The sequence below is a fragment of the Abramis brama genome, assembly GCF_963993115.1.
Source record: "Abramis brama genome assembly, chromosome: 6".
NCBI classification, from domain to species: Eukaryota; Metazoa; Chordata; class Actinopteri; order Cypriniformes; family Leuciscidae; genus Abramis; species Abramis brama.
The window spans coordinates 29,191,443-29,207,634 of NC_139968.1; the positions used below are offsets into that span (position 1 = coordinate 29,191,443).

General features: G+C 38.3%; 1 protein-coding gene and 1 pseudogene across 2 annotated transcripts; one reads left to right on the forward strand and one right to left on the reverse strand.

The window, feature by feature from the left end:
* The first annotated feature begins 5,826 nt into the window (after positions 1 to 5,826).
* On the forward strand, positions 5,827 to 7,609 carry LOC311085648 (interferon-induced protein with tetratricopeptide repeats 1-like). Its single transcript, XM_084118208.1, has one exon. The coding sequence runs from the start codon at positions 5,856 to 5,858 to the stop codon at positions 7,059 to 7,061; it is 1,206 nt and encodes a 401-aa protein (XP_083974334.1). The 5' UTR covers positions 5,827 to 5,855; the 3' UTR covers positions 7,062 to 7,609.
* A 123-nt stretch (positions 7,610 to 7,732) lies between these two features.
* Positions 7,733 to 15,762, reverse strand: LOC311085891 (monocarboxylate transporter 12-B-like; annotated as a pseudogene). The gene is made up of 5 exons (XR_014609602.1): positions 15,759 to 15,762; positions 14,608 to 15,269; positions 10,333 to 10,599; positions 9,341 to 9,601; positions 7,733 to 9,157 (listed from the first exon to the last, which is right to left on the reverse strand). The product of XR_014609602.1 is annotated as a monocarboxylate transporter 12-B-like (transcript).
* Positions 15,763 to 16,192: the final 430 nt, after the last annotated feature.

Consider the following 16,192-nt stretch of genomic DNA (forward strand, 5'->3'; position numbering starts at 1 on the left):
GCGCTGTTGCCATGGTGACCCGTAATATCTGCGCTCCATTGATAATGGCTTTTTATAGTTGTGGTGCACGCGCTTAACTCAGAGTAGGTCAACTCAGAGTTGATTGAACTAACTCATTTCAGCTGTTCTGTAACCGAAAACTCAGAGTTTCCCATCTCAGGGTAAGTCAACTCAGAGTTCAACTTTTAACTCAGAGTTGGTTGAACCTCCTTATTGAAACAGGCCCCTGGTGTGTTCGCGATCCCTCTGCTTATCGTCCATGTGTTCCTTCATTATCCTGCTGAGGTTTGGATCACCTTTCGCTCCACATATCTTCAAGGAGGATCTGGGTTGCCCATTCAGTCCCTGCGCTGCCAAGGCCGACTATTCCAGAAGTCTCATACATCTGACTCTGTTTCACTACTCTCACTTGTGTTCAGCAATAAATGTGTACATTCACTTGCAATTGAATCTTTTGTTTATTCAAAGGGTAACACAGTTTGTGTGAATCAATAATTTCACTACACTGTTTACAGCTCTGCTAATCTGTTTCCCCAGGTAATGCCAGATCTTCAGCCCTGCTGTGAGACATATCTTATTGACCTGATCTGACTAAGCCCTGACACATCTATAGGATACTGCTGAAACAATGAAAATGCCCTATGTTTTTCACGGGTTATCATAAAACCCTTTTAATGTTGTGCTCATCTGATTGGTGGAGCACATTTTCAGTCGCTATAATGTTGACAAATATGTCCACTAGATGTCGCTGTGTCTATAGTAGCCTTTTATTAGTTTACCTTGACTAAAATGCCAATTAAGACACAGCAGGGCTATGTCTGGCCTTTCTCTTAATACATCCATGGTCTGGCCCAGGGCCGGATCTACCATACGGGCAATCTGGGCACGTGCCCAGGGGCCCTTGCGCAGAGAGGGGCCCTCCGTGGTCGGAGTTTTTTTTTTTTGTGCGCCACGTACGCTGCTACATAAAAATAGTATACACAAGCTTGGCCTTGATCTTGATAATTATCCAATCAGAATAAAAAAAGTGTATATTACATTATATGATCTCTTATTCATGCAAATGCTATTAAACAACTCATGTGCGACAAGACAAAAGTGTGACTGTGACACACACACACCGATACAGAAAAACGCACGCGCGCGCCAGTATCGTGCGCACAGACAGCACGCCAGAATACAGTTATCTTTCGAGCTTGAACTTACAATAACACACACAATTATGCCAAAATGTCCGTTCTGTCGAGTATCTTGATAACATAAGAGCTGTCTTAAGATGAATGTGAAGAGTTAAGAGAATGAGGCGCGTGTGAGATCAGATCCCTGTCAGCTGCGGCTCGTCTTAAAGAGACAGCAGCAAATTAAGCTTTCTGTCAGTACAGTTAATCAAAGAAAAAAAAAGAACAGAGAAAATTACTCACTGCTGTTGACTAAAGTTTTTTTTTTTTGCTATAATAAGGATTAGTCTATATTTAATTTATAATTTATGCAGTGCAGTTTGATAACTTTATTCAATTTCGGTATATGTCCTAGGTCTACCTAGACAGGCACCAGTAAATATGACATTTATTTTTAACGCTTGTATTATTGAGACAAATAACAATATTTAATTTTTAAAAAATATTATTTTAATTTGAAAACACTGTGCATTCAGTTGTTTTTTCTAGTTTGAGTTGAGAAATAGGCTACAAATTTCAGCATTATCACTAATCTGTGTGTGCATTTTTAGTCCAGTCATTTTATGAAAAAAGGTTGAACAAATTGCAACAGAAGCAAACTCAACTGATTTTGTATCCTCAATATGTCCTGAGTAAGGAAAAAAAAGTCCCGAAGAATCCCATTAGGGGGAAGTTTTGAAAAAGACCCAAATATAGCCTATTCATACGCCTATTCATTCTTTTTCTTACTTGAATAGGGTACAAATTTTACCTTTAGATATCACCATGAAAATTACTGAGTTGATTACTTGCATCAAGACAAACAAAAAATGTATTACAAATTTTTTGAAATGGTTTGTTAACATGGACAAACAGTGCATAATCTAATTACTTATGTGCTAATTTCCATAAATACCACAACAGGTCTAAACATTGGGTATAGCCGGGTGAAAATGTCTTGTTGAATCTTGTGGACACATAACAGTAAAATACTTAATGTTAAGGTCTGAATGGAACCCATTTAGGCTACCTATGAACATTAATACGTAGAGCCAGGAAGAAGTACTTTAGAAACCAGCCTTTATTCATTTTTAAGAGATGGGGTTTGGGGCTGGGTCCATGGGACTGTTTCTGGGGGACGAGTCTGAGGAAAGAACAGGAGACAATGGTAAGGAGAATGCAGAAGACAAAAGGTAGGCAAAATAAAAAGTTAATCCCCAGAAACAGTCCCACGGACCCCATCTCTGCAATAATAATGAATAAAGGTTGGTTTCTAAAGTACTTCTTCCTGCCTCTATGTATTAATGCTCATAGGTAGCCTAAATGGGTTCCATTTGTAGGCATAATTAATAATAATAATAATTATTATTATTATTATTTGAGTTTATAACTATAAATTAATTAACTTAGTAATACAGTAATATATTTTTCATAAAATAATTTATCAATGCTTTATTTATAGGCTATTTTTTGCATAATTTTTGCTTAAAAATAAAGCATTCATAAATTATTTCATGATAATTTTATTCTTTTTACGGTCTTATTACTGTCTTAAGTGAACTTATTTATAGTTATAAACTCAAATAATAATAGGCTAATAATAATTATTAGTATTAGTATTATTATTACATTTAGGCTACATATTTAGAAGACGCTTTTGTCCGAAACTTACAAAAAAAGGAACAAAGCAATTTGACAAATTTCAGTCATAATACAGGTTAGACAATAATAATAAAGTGCTAATATTATCACAAATAAACAAAATATTTTGATGCACGTCATTCATATACCCGCTACAATTGCGAATCACTTTAAACATGCAGACGCAAGACAATTTGATGTGTTCCACTTAATATTCAATAAAACAATATAAAATATGATTCGTTAACAACGGTCTCCTGGTGTAAAATGAGGGCGAGCCACAAATCCGTGAGTACAGTTTACAAACCCGTGGGAACGGATTGCGAAAGTGTGGGCACGGTTTATGAATTTGTGGGTAGATTGCAAAAACTGAAGGCACGGTTTACAAATCTGAGAGCGCGGATTAGAAACTCATGGGTACGGTTTATTAACCCGTGGGCACGGTTTATAAACTGAGCGGATGGATTGCAAAACCGTCGTCACGGATTGTTTTTTTTTCTCCCACAGGTGACTTCCCGGGCTCTGTAATACTCAAAACATACATTTGTGAAAATATATGATAAAACCAGAATTGCCAACAAATTTTATTTGACTACTAATATCATACATAAACGAAGGGTAGGCCTATACTCTATCGATGGAGATCGATCAACAACACGAAAAACGCGTTCGGCCCACCGTCTACATGTGTCTGGTTTCTCTTCAGTGTGGATTTTCATGTGATGCATAAGGTTTGCTTTTAGTGTGAAACTCTTCCCGCACTGATCACATGTGTACGGCTTCTCTCCAGTGTGGATTTTCATGTGTCTCTTAAAGGGGACCTATTATGCAAAAATCACTTTTGCATGCTGTTTGGACATAAATGTGTGTTGGCAGTGTGTGTACACAACCACCCAATAGTGATAAAAATCCACTCACTCCTTTTTTATTAATCCCCATAAATCATCAGCAGCAGTGTCTCCCAACGACCTGTTTTCAGAATGCTGTTTTAGTGACGTCACTACAGCACAGGCCCCGCCCACGAGTGTTGACAGACACTGCCGTTTTAACATAGACCCGCCCTGATCGAGTTCACAGCGAGTTGTACACATCCGCCATTGCTGCACTGAGGAGAATGTCTCCCAAGCGTTGTAGGTGTTGTGTGGCTGGATGTATTAATCCACATAGCTCTATTTACTCCCGAAATCTGAGGCAGACGCTGAAGACGAGGTGGAATTATTTTGTTTTTAAAGAAAATGCTCCCTCAACTCTACCCAGGTCCGGAGTGGGTAATCGGGAGAATCGGGAGAATTCAAGGTTGGGCCGCTTCACTTTTGGGCCGGTCGAGGATTTTTTTTTTGTTCTTCACATTTCAAGGTCACGTTTACATTAGGCTACACACGTTCCGCATTCTGACACCGCAGCGCGCAGCCTCTGCATGGGTTGTACCATGTGAGGGAGTTCTCCCCTCCCCTCCTATAGAGTTGGTTGGGTCCATAGCCCGTCTTTTCCAAAACGTTTTCTCAGGTAGGCTACCGCGGCGCCGCTGGCGCCTACCGATAGCTGGGCTGGCCCTACAGTAACGGTACGCGTCAGGGAGGATGGGTGGGAGGAAGAGGCCAGGAGGTATGGAAGCTTTGTTTCCGCCACAGAATAAAACATTTTAAAAGATAATTGCGACTTTTTATCTCACAATTGCGAGTTTACATCTCGCAATTCTGACTTTATTTCTCAGACTTGTGAGATATAGAGTCAGAATTGCGTGATATATTTCTCAGAATTGTGAGATATAGAGTCAGAATTGCGTGATATAAAGTCGCAATTGTGTGTTATAAAGTCAGAATTGCGAGATATAAAGTCAGAATTGTGTGAAATAAAGTCGCAATTGCTTCTTATAAAGTCAGAATTGCAAGATATAAAGTCAGAACTGCGTGAAATAAAGTCACAATTGATTATAGTCAGAACTGCAAGATATAGAGTCAGAATTGTGAGATATAAAGTCAGAATTGTGTGATATAAAGTCGCAATTGCGTGTTATAAAACCAGAATTCCGAAATATAAAGTCAGAATTGTGTGAAATAAAGTCGCAATTGCTTAAAGTCTAAGTGAATTATTATTTAACCTTTAGGCTACATTATTTGTTAACCCATGGTATTAATACAAACTACACAATAGTAAGAGCTGAACTGTTGCTTCATTTATCCAATTTAGAAAAAGTGCTAATTTGGAATTCCACCATGGAAAAAGTGGGCCGATCTTGGGCCTGAAACTCCCGGGCTGAAAAGTGGCCCCACTCCGGCCCTGACTCTACCGAAATTCGTTTATGCAAAATACGTTATAACCATAATTAAACTACTAAACTATACCTGTTCCATCTCTATACAGCACTCTGACTCTGTAGGTCACGCCCAGTTAATAATATTAATGTCAAATAATAAAAAAAAAATCTCTGGAATATATTATCTAATAATCATCCATAACACTTGAAACCTGCATCTAAAGAGTTTATGCTTGAGGAAGAAGGCAGGCTCTGGACTTTATCACTGTCATTACGTAAACTACACTTCATTGAAGTATACAACGAAACCTTAGACAGAATAGAAACTAGAGAAGAATCCTTAGCTGACGTGTTTAATGACTGTTCCAGTAGATTAGAAGATGGTTTTATGAGTGTGATCATTATAAATACAGAACAATCTCTCAGCAACTCACACAAAGCTCAAATCAGCATTGCTAGAAGGAACATCTCAAACCAGACCACCTCTCACCATTATTATGGAGTAAGTACTTTTCCAATAAAGATGTGAAAAAAATCTAGTTTAATGTAGGAATTTAAAGTGATTTACCAGACTAAACTCAAGATTGTGTAAAAATGTTGTGGCTTAGTTGAAATTGTTGATTATCTGTCATGACATTATGACATATTTGTATGTAAACCAAAACACAGCTTTTGTAACTCTTCATTAATAGATCTTTATTTCTGAATGTGTCAGTAAATCTAGTCTAAAACAACGTCTTGAGAGGCTGGAGTGCCACTTCACTTGGGATCTGGGGCAACATCGAAATCAGCTCCAAGGGATGAAGAGGAAAATGCAGAATGTGGACCAGGAGACATGCACTTGGCCGGTTCACTATTACAACCTGCTGGGCTACATCCATCAGACTCTTGGCTCCAACACAGAGGCAGTGAAGCACCTGCACAAAGCAGAAAGTGTGATCCAGGAACAGGGAACAGAAGAGGCAGGAGTCCAGCTTCTGGTCAATAAAGCAAACCTGGCTTGGGTCTACTTCCATTTGGCAGAGATGGATAAGAGCAAAGGATATCTAGAAGAGGTGGAGAGGCTTCAGCGAATGCATCCTGCTCCACCTGGATGCACTTTACACCCTGAAGTCAGTGGAGAAAAGGCCTGGACGCTGGTGAAGTTTGACATGTCCAAGAAGCGGCAGGCGATTGATTACTTTAAGATGGCTCTAAATGCAGAACCAGATAGGAAGGAATGGCACAAAGGACTTGCCATTGCCATGAACATGGAATTTGCACAGTCTGAATTCACTCTAGATGAGATTGTAGAGCAACTGAAAATTGCACATGAAAATGAACCAAATAGTTTGTTACTTTATTCTCATTATTTACTAAAACTGTGCAAACAGAAAAAGGTGTGCATTGAAAGGGAGATGCAAGGTTTACTAGAAAGATCTCTTGAAACTGAAAACCTGGAGAGTTTTCATGTTATTCTCAGGTATTATAGTGAACAAGGTTCTTTAGATAAAGCTATTCGAATAGCAGAGAAGGCTCATGAAAAGTTCCCCACTTCAGTTAAAGCGTTGAAACAATTGGCAGACTGCTACAAATGGAAGGTTTACAACATGAACGACAGCGAGGAAAGGGAGATTTTGGCTAGGAAATCCATTAAGCTCTTTGAGGAGGATCTTAGATATTACCCTCACTCATACAAAGTAAAGATAGACCTTGCATCGCTGCATTGTTACACACATGAAATTGAGAAGGCAGATGAGATTTACAAGAATCTCCTGTCAGAGGAAAATTATATTTCTCCTCATAGACAGCAGCACTTATTTTATAGTTATGCCCAACATCTAAATCATAATAAATCACAATCCAGAGATTCAGTCTCCTTTTACATGAAAGCAGCAGAAATCCAAGTAATGACAGAATGCAAACAAAAGAGTATAAAAGTCCTTAAAAGCATTATGAGGAGGGGCAGAGACCCTCACTGTATGGAAATTCAGCATTTTCTGGAGGGAATTAAAGCTTCTGATTAAAATGTGCTCTAACACATCAGGCAAGGTATGAACAATGTCCCAACGTCATACATCAATCCTCAAAAATCATTATGGAGGATCTTTAAATTTCACTCAATGCAGAAACCATAATGAAGAAATGGGACAACTATCTTAATTCCCAATCTCTAGCCAATATACTGTATTCAGTGTTATATTTGTTGTGTTAATGGACTGTAGATTCCAATACCTGTTCATTGTTTCCATTGATGTAAAAAAAAATTCTGGGATCATATGCTTATTGCATCTAGTTATAACTATTGCTCATATGAGACAGAAAACCCTTTCGCAACTGCTTTCCTTTGAGACTTTCATTTCTGAAATGTGGATATACAGATGTGTTGCTTAAAGTAGCTACATGTTTCAAATACAAGAATAAACATGTCCCTCTTTCATTTCTGTTTAGTTTTTTAGTTTGTTGATAAGATTTACTTGACCTGCTCAGCTGATTTTGCAACTTAGTTTTCAGTGTGCAGTAACATACAAATTAAAACCTTTTTCTTACAGTGTCTCAAAAGTTGAGTGCATTTTAAACATGATTTTTCTGTTTTCCATTTTCTTAAGGAAACTTTGAAGCTTGCCAGTGGAAAGGCTGATGATACATTGTGACAAATTGAATGTTATTTACTGTAAACAGAACAGTTACAAGTCACTTTCAAATAAATGTGTATTGTTGAGAATCACAAGGTATTTAATGTATTTTCTAAAAATGTAAAAAAGAAATTAAAATTGTTTCCCTTCTTGTCAAAAACCCATAATTCCTATCAAAGGCACAGTATTCATGAGCTACAGGCTATCTGATACTGCTTACATATAGTATGTAATATTATTCTTGTTTCCTTGGTAATGATTTAGCCATATTTTTCAAGAGTCTAAAGTCCAAAGAAAGCTCTGTTGATTGATGCAGAATAAGGAAAGCTCTATTTAACACATTTGGCATATTTAAAACATTACAACATTCAGCAGAATTCTGCATAAAACATTCAGTAGAATTCAAAATATTCCCAAAAAAAAAAATCAACATAGAAAATGTGGAAATAAAAGAAGCAGATTTGATTTCATCTGGTCCACGAGCTATCATATTGATAGCAGCACTAAAATCAATAACACTTTTTTGACACTGAATAGGGTGACATTTGATTTGAGTGTTTTAAGGCCAATGAGCTTGACTATTTGAAAACTATTTGAAAACAGTAGTGCATGTAGCTGTACACACTACTATTCAAAAGGTTGGGATCACTTTTATTCAGCACAGGAACATTAAATTGATTAAAAGTGACAGTGAAGGCATTTATAATGTTACAAATGATTTATATTTCTGAACCAATGATGTTCTTTTAAACTTCCTATTCATTAAAGAATCCTAAAAAAACTGTTTCACAGTTTCCAAAAAAAAAAAAGCAGCACAACTGTTTTCAACAAATAGGTGAGCATTAGAGGCTTTTTGTTAAAAACCTTAAAATATTACAGACCCCAAACATTTGAATGGTAGTGTACATTATAAATACTTTGAACTGTGAATAAAGCAGTATACATGTAACTACTTGGCAAAGGACATCGTTCATTTATCTGACCAGCCAATCAGATATCAGCTTGAGAGACGCGTTACAATATCAAATGAGTATCAAATATGAAACACTTTCTTTTTTAGCAAACTCATTAAAATATTTGGAACAATAACAGAAGTGACTCTCAAGCACAAAATGTCACCTTTTTAAATCACCAAATTCTAAATAAAATCCTGTCTTTTGGCAGTAGAGCCGTGAGTTTGAGCATGTGTTTGTGGCAGTCCATCTGACGGATGAGAGCTTTGGATCAGAAATACAGAATAAACTCTCATATAACCCTGTTTAATTCCAGAGGAGGCACTTTCATGTTTCTTGACAGCAATATTGCTGTAATTTTCTGCTGCTTTAGAAATCTCCAGTACCTGGTTGTGAGTCAGTTTAAGCAAGAGCTCCCTCTAGTGCAGCGGATGATCACTCTCACATCAGCCAGAATCACAGCACTGCAGATCAGAGAGACTCCACTGAGGAAGAATGTAGATGTGTAGGAGCCTGTCTGATCCAATAGCCAACCTGAGAGAGAAATTTCACAAAACACTCTGATTTAGTTAAATATACTGCAGGCACATACAAGTGAATAAGCAACAGTATGTGTAAACAGTAACTCCGTAACTACAGTAACTTGTGTGATTGATTCTTGGCATGTATTGGAAAGTTTGTGAGCGTGAAAGAGAGAGTGGGTAAATCTTCTTTGACCTCCAATAGGTGGGCTGATGAGGTAGGGGATGGCGTGGAGGAAGTAAACAACTCCCAGAGCTGAGATCAGTTGGGTGGAGCTGACAGTGTCCGAGGTCACCACAGGTATAAGTGCCACGTAAGCTCCGTCAAAGTAGCCGTAGATGAGAGAAAAGGGGACGAGGAGGGAAAAACCACTGCTGCAGAGGCAGAAAGAGACAGCTCAGCCCTTCTGATCCCACAGCCAGCATGTAACTCACCACCCTATATGGCCTCAAACACCTAAACATAAACACACACAAGATACAGATCAAACCGCAGAGTTAGATGGGAATCGTTAAGAATTACAGTAATAAACAGTTCCATTAACAGTATTTTTAGTACGTTCAAGGAATTAATAAAAAAAGAGAAGATATTTTTAACAATACGGTAAATACATTTTTAGAATACGTGTTTGTTCAAGCTTCTAATGACATTTCAGTGCTTTTGTCCTTTTTCATTTGTCGTTGGTTGATACATTGGTTGATAAAGTGAGATTAAGTAGGCTACATAAAGTATATTTGTGCTAATTAACATATTTAAATATTGCAGGTTTGAGTAATAAACTGAGTTTGCATTTCACCGTTTTTATTCATTTTAAGGAATACTGAATCTGTTTTTGTGCAAGTGAGATGAGTAAATGCATGTTTAAATGTATTTTGCAATTTCTCTCAAAATGGGGACAAGAGAGGTGTCAGTCAATAAATGGGAAAACTTGCATTAATTATTTGACAAAGTAACTTACTTGGGAAAAGTAATTGATTACTTGTAATGTGTTATCCCAGCACAGTACATTAGTAGACATGAATGTGATTTTAAAGATAGATTACAGTACCACAAATTGAATTAAATGTCTACCTCCACAGGTTCTATGAAGTAAACCGATGTCGGTTTAGATGCGTAGATGTAACTCTCAAATATTGCAATTTACGAGAAAATAAGAAAAAAAAAATTTTCACAACAACCGTACTTACTTTCTATCAGCAATCCATCCGAAAGTGATAGTTCCGACAATCCATGACACTCCAAGTATGGACATAAGTAATGCTGCCGCCTGCGCTCAGTGAATATGGTACAAGATACACAAATGGCACACTGCAACCGTATGCAAGGAACAGGAAGGACACCAACAGCAACAGGAAGTCTGGTATCAACAGGAAGGAATATTCTCTCAGTACGAGTTTCCTTATGATAGACCATACATTTTCCTTGGACTCCTTCAGTATGTTTGTGTTTACCACTGTTGAAAACTTTTTCTTCGTCGAAGCAAGAGACCAGGAGACGTTGGGGATCACGTTCAAACAAAGTTATTCTTTATTGAGGACTTCGCGTTGACGCGGCTGCAGTTCTTCCCAAATCAGTCTGACTAACATACTTTACATGGTTTCTTTATACATTTACAAGGAGGTGGGACTTTTGGAGGTGGAGACAAGTCAAACAAAGCAGAGGGATGATTCTTGATTCAATCAAGAATAAGCATAACACTATCATTCAAATGATCCAATCAGCCTGATAGCATCACCCATACCTTCACATGATAATAGTTTACCTTGGAGTCATGTCACTGTTCAGGAGGTGTATACAGATACAAAGGTTAATGTCCGATGACTGGGTTGCTTGACTTAATCTTCTTTGAACTGTCAACTCACATGAACATAAATTAAACTGTCATCATCTATGCCTCACATGAATATAAATTAAACATATTCTTAAATTTGGATCCTTCAGTCCCCCGTTTGAGAGTTCTTAAAAACTCTCACAAAATACAAATTTAAACACATAAAGTTAATTCTTGTAACTGGTGTAAGTTACAGGCACATCGCATATGTTCATTCTTGTAACTTGTGTAAGTTACAGGCACATATAACTTGCTCTGTGTTGTTCATCTGTAATTGCATGTTGACACAGAAACAAACATGCATTTAGGGTCCGTGAAATCTTACGGGTGTGCTGGACGTGAGTCATTTGTTGGTTGACACACTTGATACTAACAGGTTTCCGAACCATGAAAAGTTATCTTCAGTCATATTAACCAGGTGCAGCACTCAGATAATGGTGCAGGCTTGTAGTCTTGATCATATCGATGGATGACTGAAGGTTTTGTATTTCTGCGTTGTGTATTTTTTTTTTTTCTTCTTTTTTCTTTTGTGATTGGCTCGTTCAGCAGTGGGTGTAGTTGTCTTCTTGAGGTTGTGGCTTCATATGCAGGTGAGACGTCGTTGCATATGGATTTTTGGAACAGCCATCAAGTGTTTATCTGCACAGAGGAAGAAAGAAAACAAAAGACGACAGAGCAGTATTTGTCCAAACACTAGGGTTGTAGCAGTATTTGTTTAAACACTAGGGTTGTAGCAGTATTTGTTTAAACACTAGGGTTGTAGCAGTATTTGTTTAAACACTAGGGTTGTAGCGTCTGCTGCGGTGGTTTCATTCTTTCCCTATTTCTTAATTTATTTGACACCTATGGACCAGTGAGGTAAGGATGGACTAAATGGGGAAAGGCCTATGAGGTTGTCTTCACCCTGGCTTGGCCCCCGAACGCCTGTTGCGTCAGTTCTTTCCAGGGCCCTCACTGAACCGTGTCCTTTTCTGTCCCTGTGTTGTGTACAGTGTGTGAGAAAATTGGCACATTTTCATTCTCCAGTGAAACATCAGTCTTAATAAACATCATTAACAGAGGATGGTTGTCTGACTGCAATATTTTATGGCATAACATTTAAGGCTGTGGGTCTTATTTAATGTCCCCCAAACAAAAGCTGAGACAGTCACTTTCCTTTTGTTCTATTAAACAAAAATAAGTCTTTCATCGTTGTTGTAAGTTACTGGGGAGATTAAGCAATCACAGCCCAAATGGTTAGCACCTCAAAAAGCTTACCCACGAGTCCATTGACGAGGGGAGGGGTTGCTTCAAAGTAGCAAACAAATGTAGTAAAATCTGCATAACATTGTTAACTTGTCTTAAGTTATTTTTGTTTTTTCTACATTCTTTTCCAAAATGTCCATGCTTGCCACAGTAAGAACAACTGGCTTCTCTAGGACTTTTGCGTTTCTTTGGTTTCTCTGAGTTGACCTTAACAGAAACTGCTGCAATTTTTACTCTCTCTTTGACATCAGAGTCTCTTTCCCAAATAGCTAAACTTTCTAGGTTACTTCTGAGAGTTCTTTTAGCCCACGTAATATCTAGGAATGGCAAGGCTGTTCTGTACTCAGCTACAAGACCATCTGCCCAAATTCGGATTAGAGCTCCTTTGTCAGCTAACACACTATCGGAATCATCCACTATTCCACTGTACACTGCAGCTACCTGACAGAACCTCTCAGTATATTCACTCACAGTTTCTTCTTTCTCTTGTACACAGCTAGTAACTCTTGACCAATTGATTTTCGGTCCTAAGATATTCTTTAGGATTTTCAAAACACCTTCTCTCAAATCGCCTTTACTGACAGGTTGCAGTTCGGAAGTAACAGCAGACTCAAAATTGTGGAATTCAGATTCAGTTAGAATTTGTGACATCAGCTGTGTAACTTCCGGCAACGACATGTCGTAAAGATGCATTTTACTGAACAATGCTCTCCTAAACTCAGAAAAATTTCTTTGCACTGATGGCAAACTTTCAGCAATTCTCTCAATATCTTTCGGACGTAAAGATGTTTTGACTGCTTGTGGCTGCAATATGGGGGTTGCAAATGGAACTGTATCAACACCTTTTCCCTGAGGCTTTTGTCTAGCTACGCACACTTCAACTGCATTTACATCTGCATTGACATTGTCCTCTATACTATCAAAAGACTGTAAATCAGGATAGCTTTCATCTGACTGTTGGTCTTCTAAATCACATTTGGTTGAGGCTTTGTTATGGCCCACCTTTGTTTTGAGACAGGACATGTGAGTCTGCAATTGTTTGTTCTGATCGTTTAAAGTAGCAATACGCTGCGCTTGTTCTTGTGCAATGGATAAGCTAAATTCTCGGTGACAACAGATGATGCCTTTCAGATTTTTCTTCCTGATACATGCACTCAACACTTTCTTGCAATCTTCAATTGACCACACTTTCTCTGGATCAATGCCAAATTTCTTTGTTAAATTCAATCTGACTGGCTCAGTCACGATGGAGTCCATGTGCTCTGATAACAAAGACTTGAATTCACTATCTGACCAAAAAGGTGTAATCTGTCTAGTACTTTTCCTGAACATTTTGTGAATTTCTGTTACCACAAACAAACACTAAAAAAAACCTTCTCTCTACTGTCTTGCAAACAGAGGGTACAATCTTATTAGCACAAGAGGCTAAATCTAATTCTAAAGCTAATTCTCTAGCTTACAGATAGGTCTTCTCTAGCAAGAGCATACACACAATATTAACATGTAACTGTTAATCTTCCCTGTCAACACAGAGGGTAAATTTCATCTCTAAAAGAAAACTTTTTAGAGGCTTATCTTTAGTTAACCAAACTCTACAGCTGTTTGTTAACTACTTCTCTGAACGGCGCAGAGGAAAACATTTGCACTGGTCTGCATTGGTTCTTTTAATGGAGTGAAACTCACCGAGTCTTTCATTTGTAGAGAAAGATTCCGTCTGGAAAAATTCAGTCTTTGAGATCTTTTTGGAGCTTGAAGTTTTCAATCTGGATTCAGAAGATTCAGTCTGGAACTCAGTCAGCTTTGTTGAGATCTTTGAGCTTGAAGTTTTCAAGGTTCCGTCTGGAAAGTTCATTCTTTGTTGAGTTTCAGTTTCTCCATCCGGGTCACGGCACCAAATGTTGAAAACTTTTTCTTCGTCGAAGCAAGAGACCAGGAGACGTTGGGGATCACGTTCAAACAAAGTTATTCTTTATTGAGGACTTCGCGTTGACGCGGCTGCAGTTCTTCCCAAATCAGTCTGACTAACATACTTTACATGGTTTCTTTATACATTTACAAGGAGGTGGGACTTTTGGAGGTGGAGACAAGTCAAACAAAGCAGAGGGATGATTCTTGATTCAATCAAGAATAAGCATAACACTATCATTCAAATGATCCAATCAGCCTGATAGCATCACCCATACCTTCACATGATAATAGTTTACCTTGGAGTCATGTCACTGTTCAGGAGGTGTATACAGATACAAAGGTTAATGTCCGATGACTGGGTTGCTTGACTTAATCTTCTTTGAACTGTCAACTCACATGAACATAAATTAAACTGTCATCATCTATGCCTCACATGAATATAAATTAAACATATTCTTAAATTTGGATCCTTCAGTACCTTTGATTGTGCCAGAGTGGTGTGGTTAGTGTTTGCTTCAGATTTTGATTCTGGGATAGCTGGCAAGTCATCTGATTGTATTAAAGCTGGGACTGAGATGTTCCGTTCATCTGCGCTTCCGTTCACGGTCTCTGAGTCTTCAGAGAGATCCTGTCTATGGTTTAGCCCCTCATCGGAGTGTGTATGCTTTGCATCAGAGGGCCCTGACTTATCTGCCTCCATCTGTTCTTTTCCATGTTGTCAGCTTGTTCTTTCCACCCTCTGTCTTTCATCATTTTATCCGTATCCATATGTTTTACCTCCACTGATCTCTGTTCCTGTGCACTCAATTCAACATTGAGGACTCCCATCAGCAAGTTTCACATTCAGCAGATCAACCTTTTTGTTACCCTCCAAGTCCATCTCCTTCTGCCTCCCTCTTTGGCCTTCCAAAGGCCTCATAAGGGCTCCACAGACACACAGGTGAGACACCAAACCCCCCAGAATGAGCAGCGCACCCCTCCAGAAGGAGAACTCAATGAGGAGTTGCACAGCCGGTGCTAGTATGAAGGTTCCAATGCCGCTGCCGGACATGGCGATCCCGTAAGCCAGCGCTTTTCTCTCGCTGAAGTAAGAACCCACCATGGCGATTGCAGGAGTGTAGCTGAGAGCAAATCCCAAACCTGTGCAGAAAATCAGGAAGGCTAGTATTCAAGACTACAGATATGCATGGCTAGTTTGTTGTAAATTAAAGGTACACTATGTACACTATGTTCAAAATGAACAGTAGCAGGAAATATTGTTTTTGTAAATGAACATGAGTGAAAAATATATAATTCAAGTAACTTACAGCGAGCTTACCTCAAGAACCTTGAGCATCACCGGCGTGATTCGGCGCGAATCATCTCCTCCCTGGTAAAGAGGTGGTTTTCACGAACAGTTTTGACGCGTTAAGGTAGGCCTATACATGTTTTATTTTCAACAATATAGTAAAAACAAAATAGTTGCTGTCGTTAACAGACTTTTATCTACTAACGTTACTGAACTGACTGGAACTGGATTATGTTCACTCAAAAGTCACCTTATTGGTTGGTTCAGTTCGACTAGCTAATTTAAATAACGGTCGCGTTATAAAAAATAACACATTAAAGTGTGTAAGCACATCAGTCTACTCATATTGCGTTAAATGCTTTGAGTAAATACCCAAGTTGTGTAAACTTTAAACTACACATGGATATGTGTAAAATAGATTATTTTTTTATACACAGTTTTAGTTAATATTGACACAAAATGTGTAAATTAGAGTGTTACACATAATTTGTGTAATTTTTCTACACATTCCTTCTAAGAGTGTAGGCATTATTGTCCGACTCCAGGTCGAAATGAACACCGTTACTGAGAGTTTCTGATATTATCATCATTCCGTGAGATGAAATTGTCCTGAGAGACTGAGCGTGGACTCATGAAGCTCCGCCCCCTGTGCCGTGCAGCAGCAGCTTATTTGCATTTAAAGGGTACACACTAAAACAGCACGTTTTTCTGAGCCCCAAAAAATGGCAATTTAAAATGCTGTAAAAAATGATCTGTTGGGTATTTTGAGCTAAAA

What these genes read in the sequence shown, in the direction of transcription:
- LOC311085648 (XM_084118208.1), top strand. Translation starts at nt 5,856, where the DNA reads ATGAAGAGGAAAATGCAGAATGTGGACCAGGAGACATGCACTTGGCCG.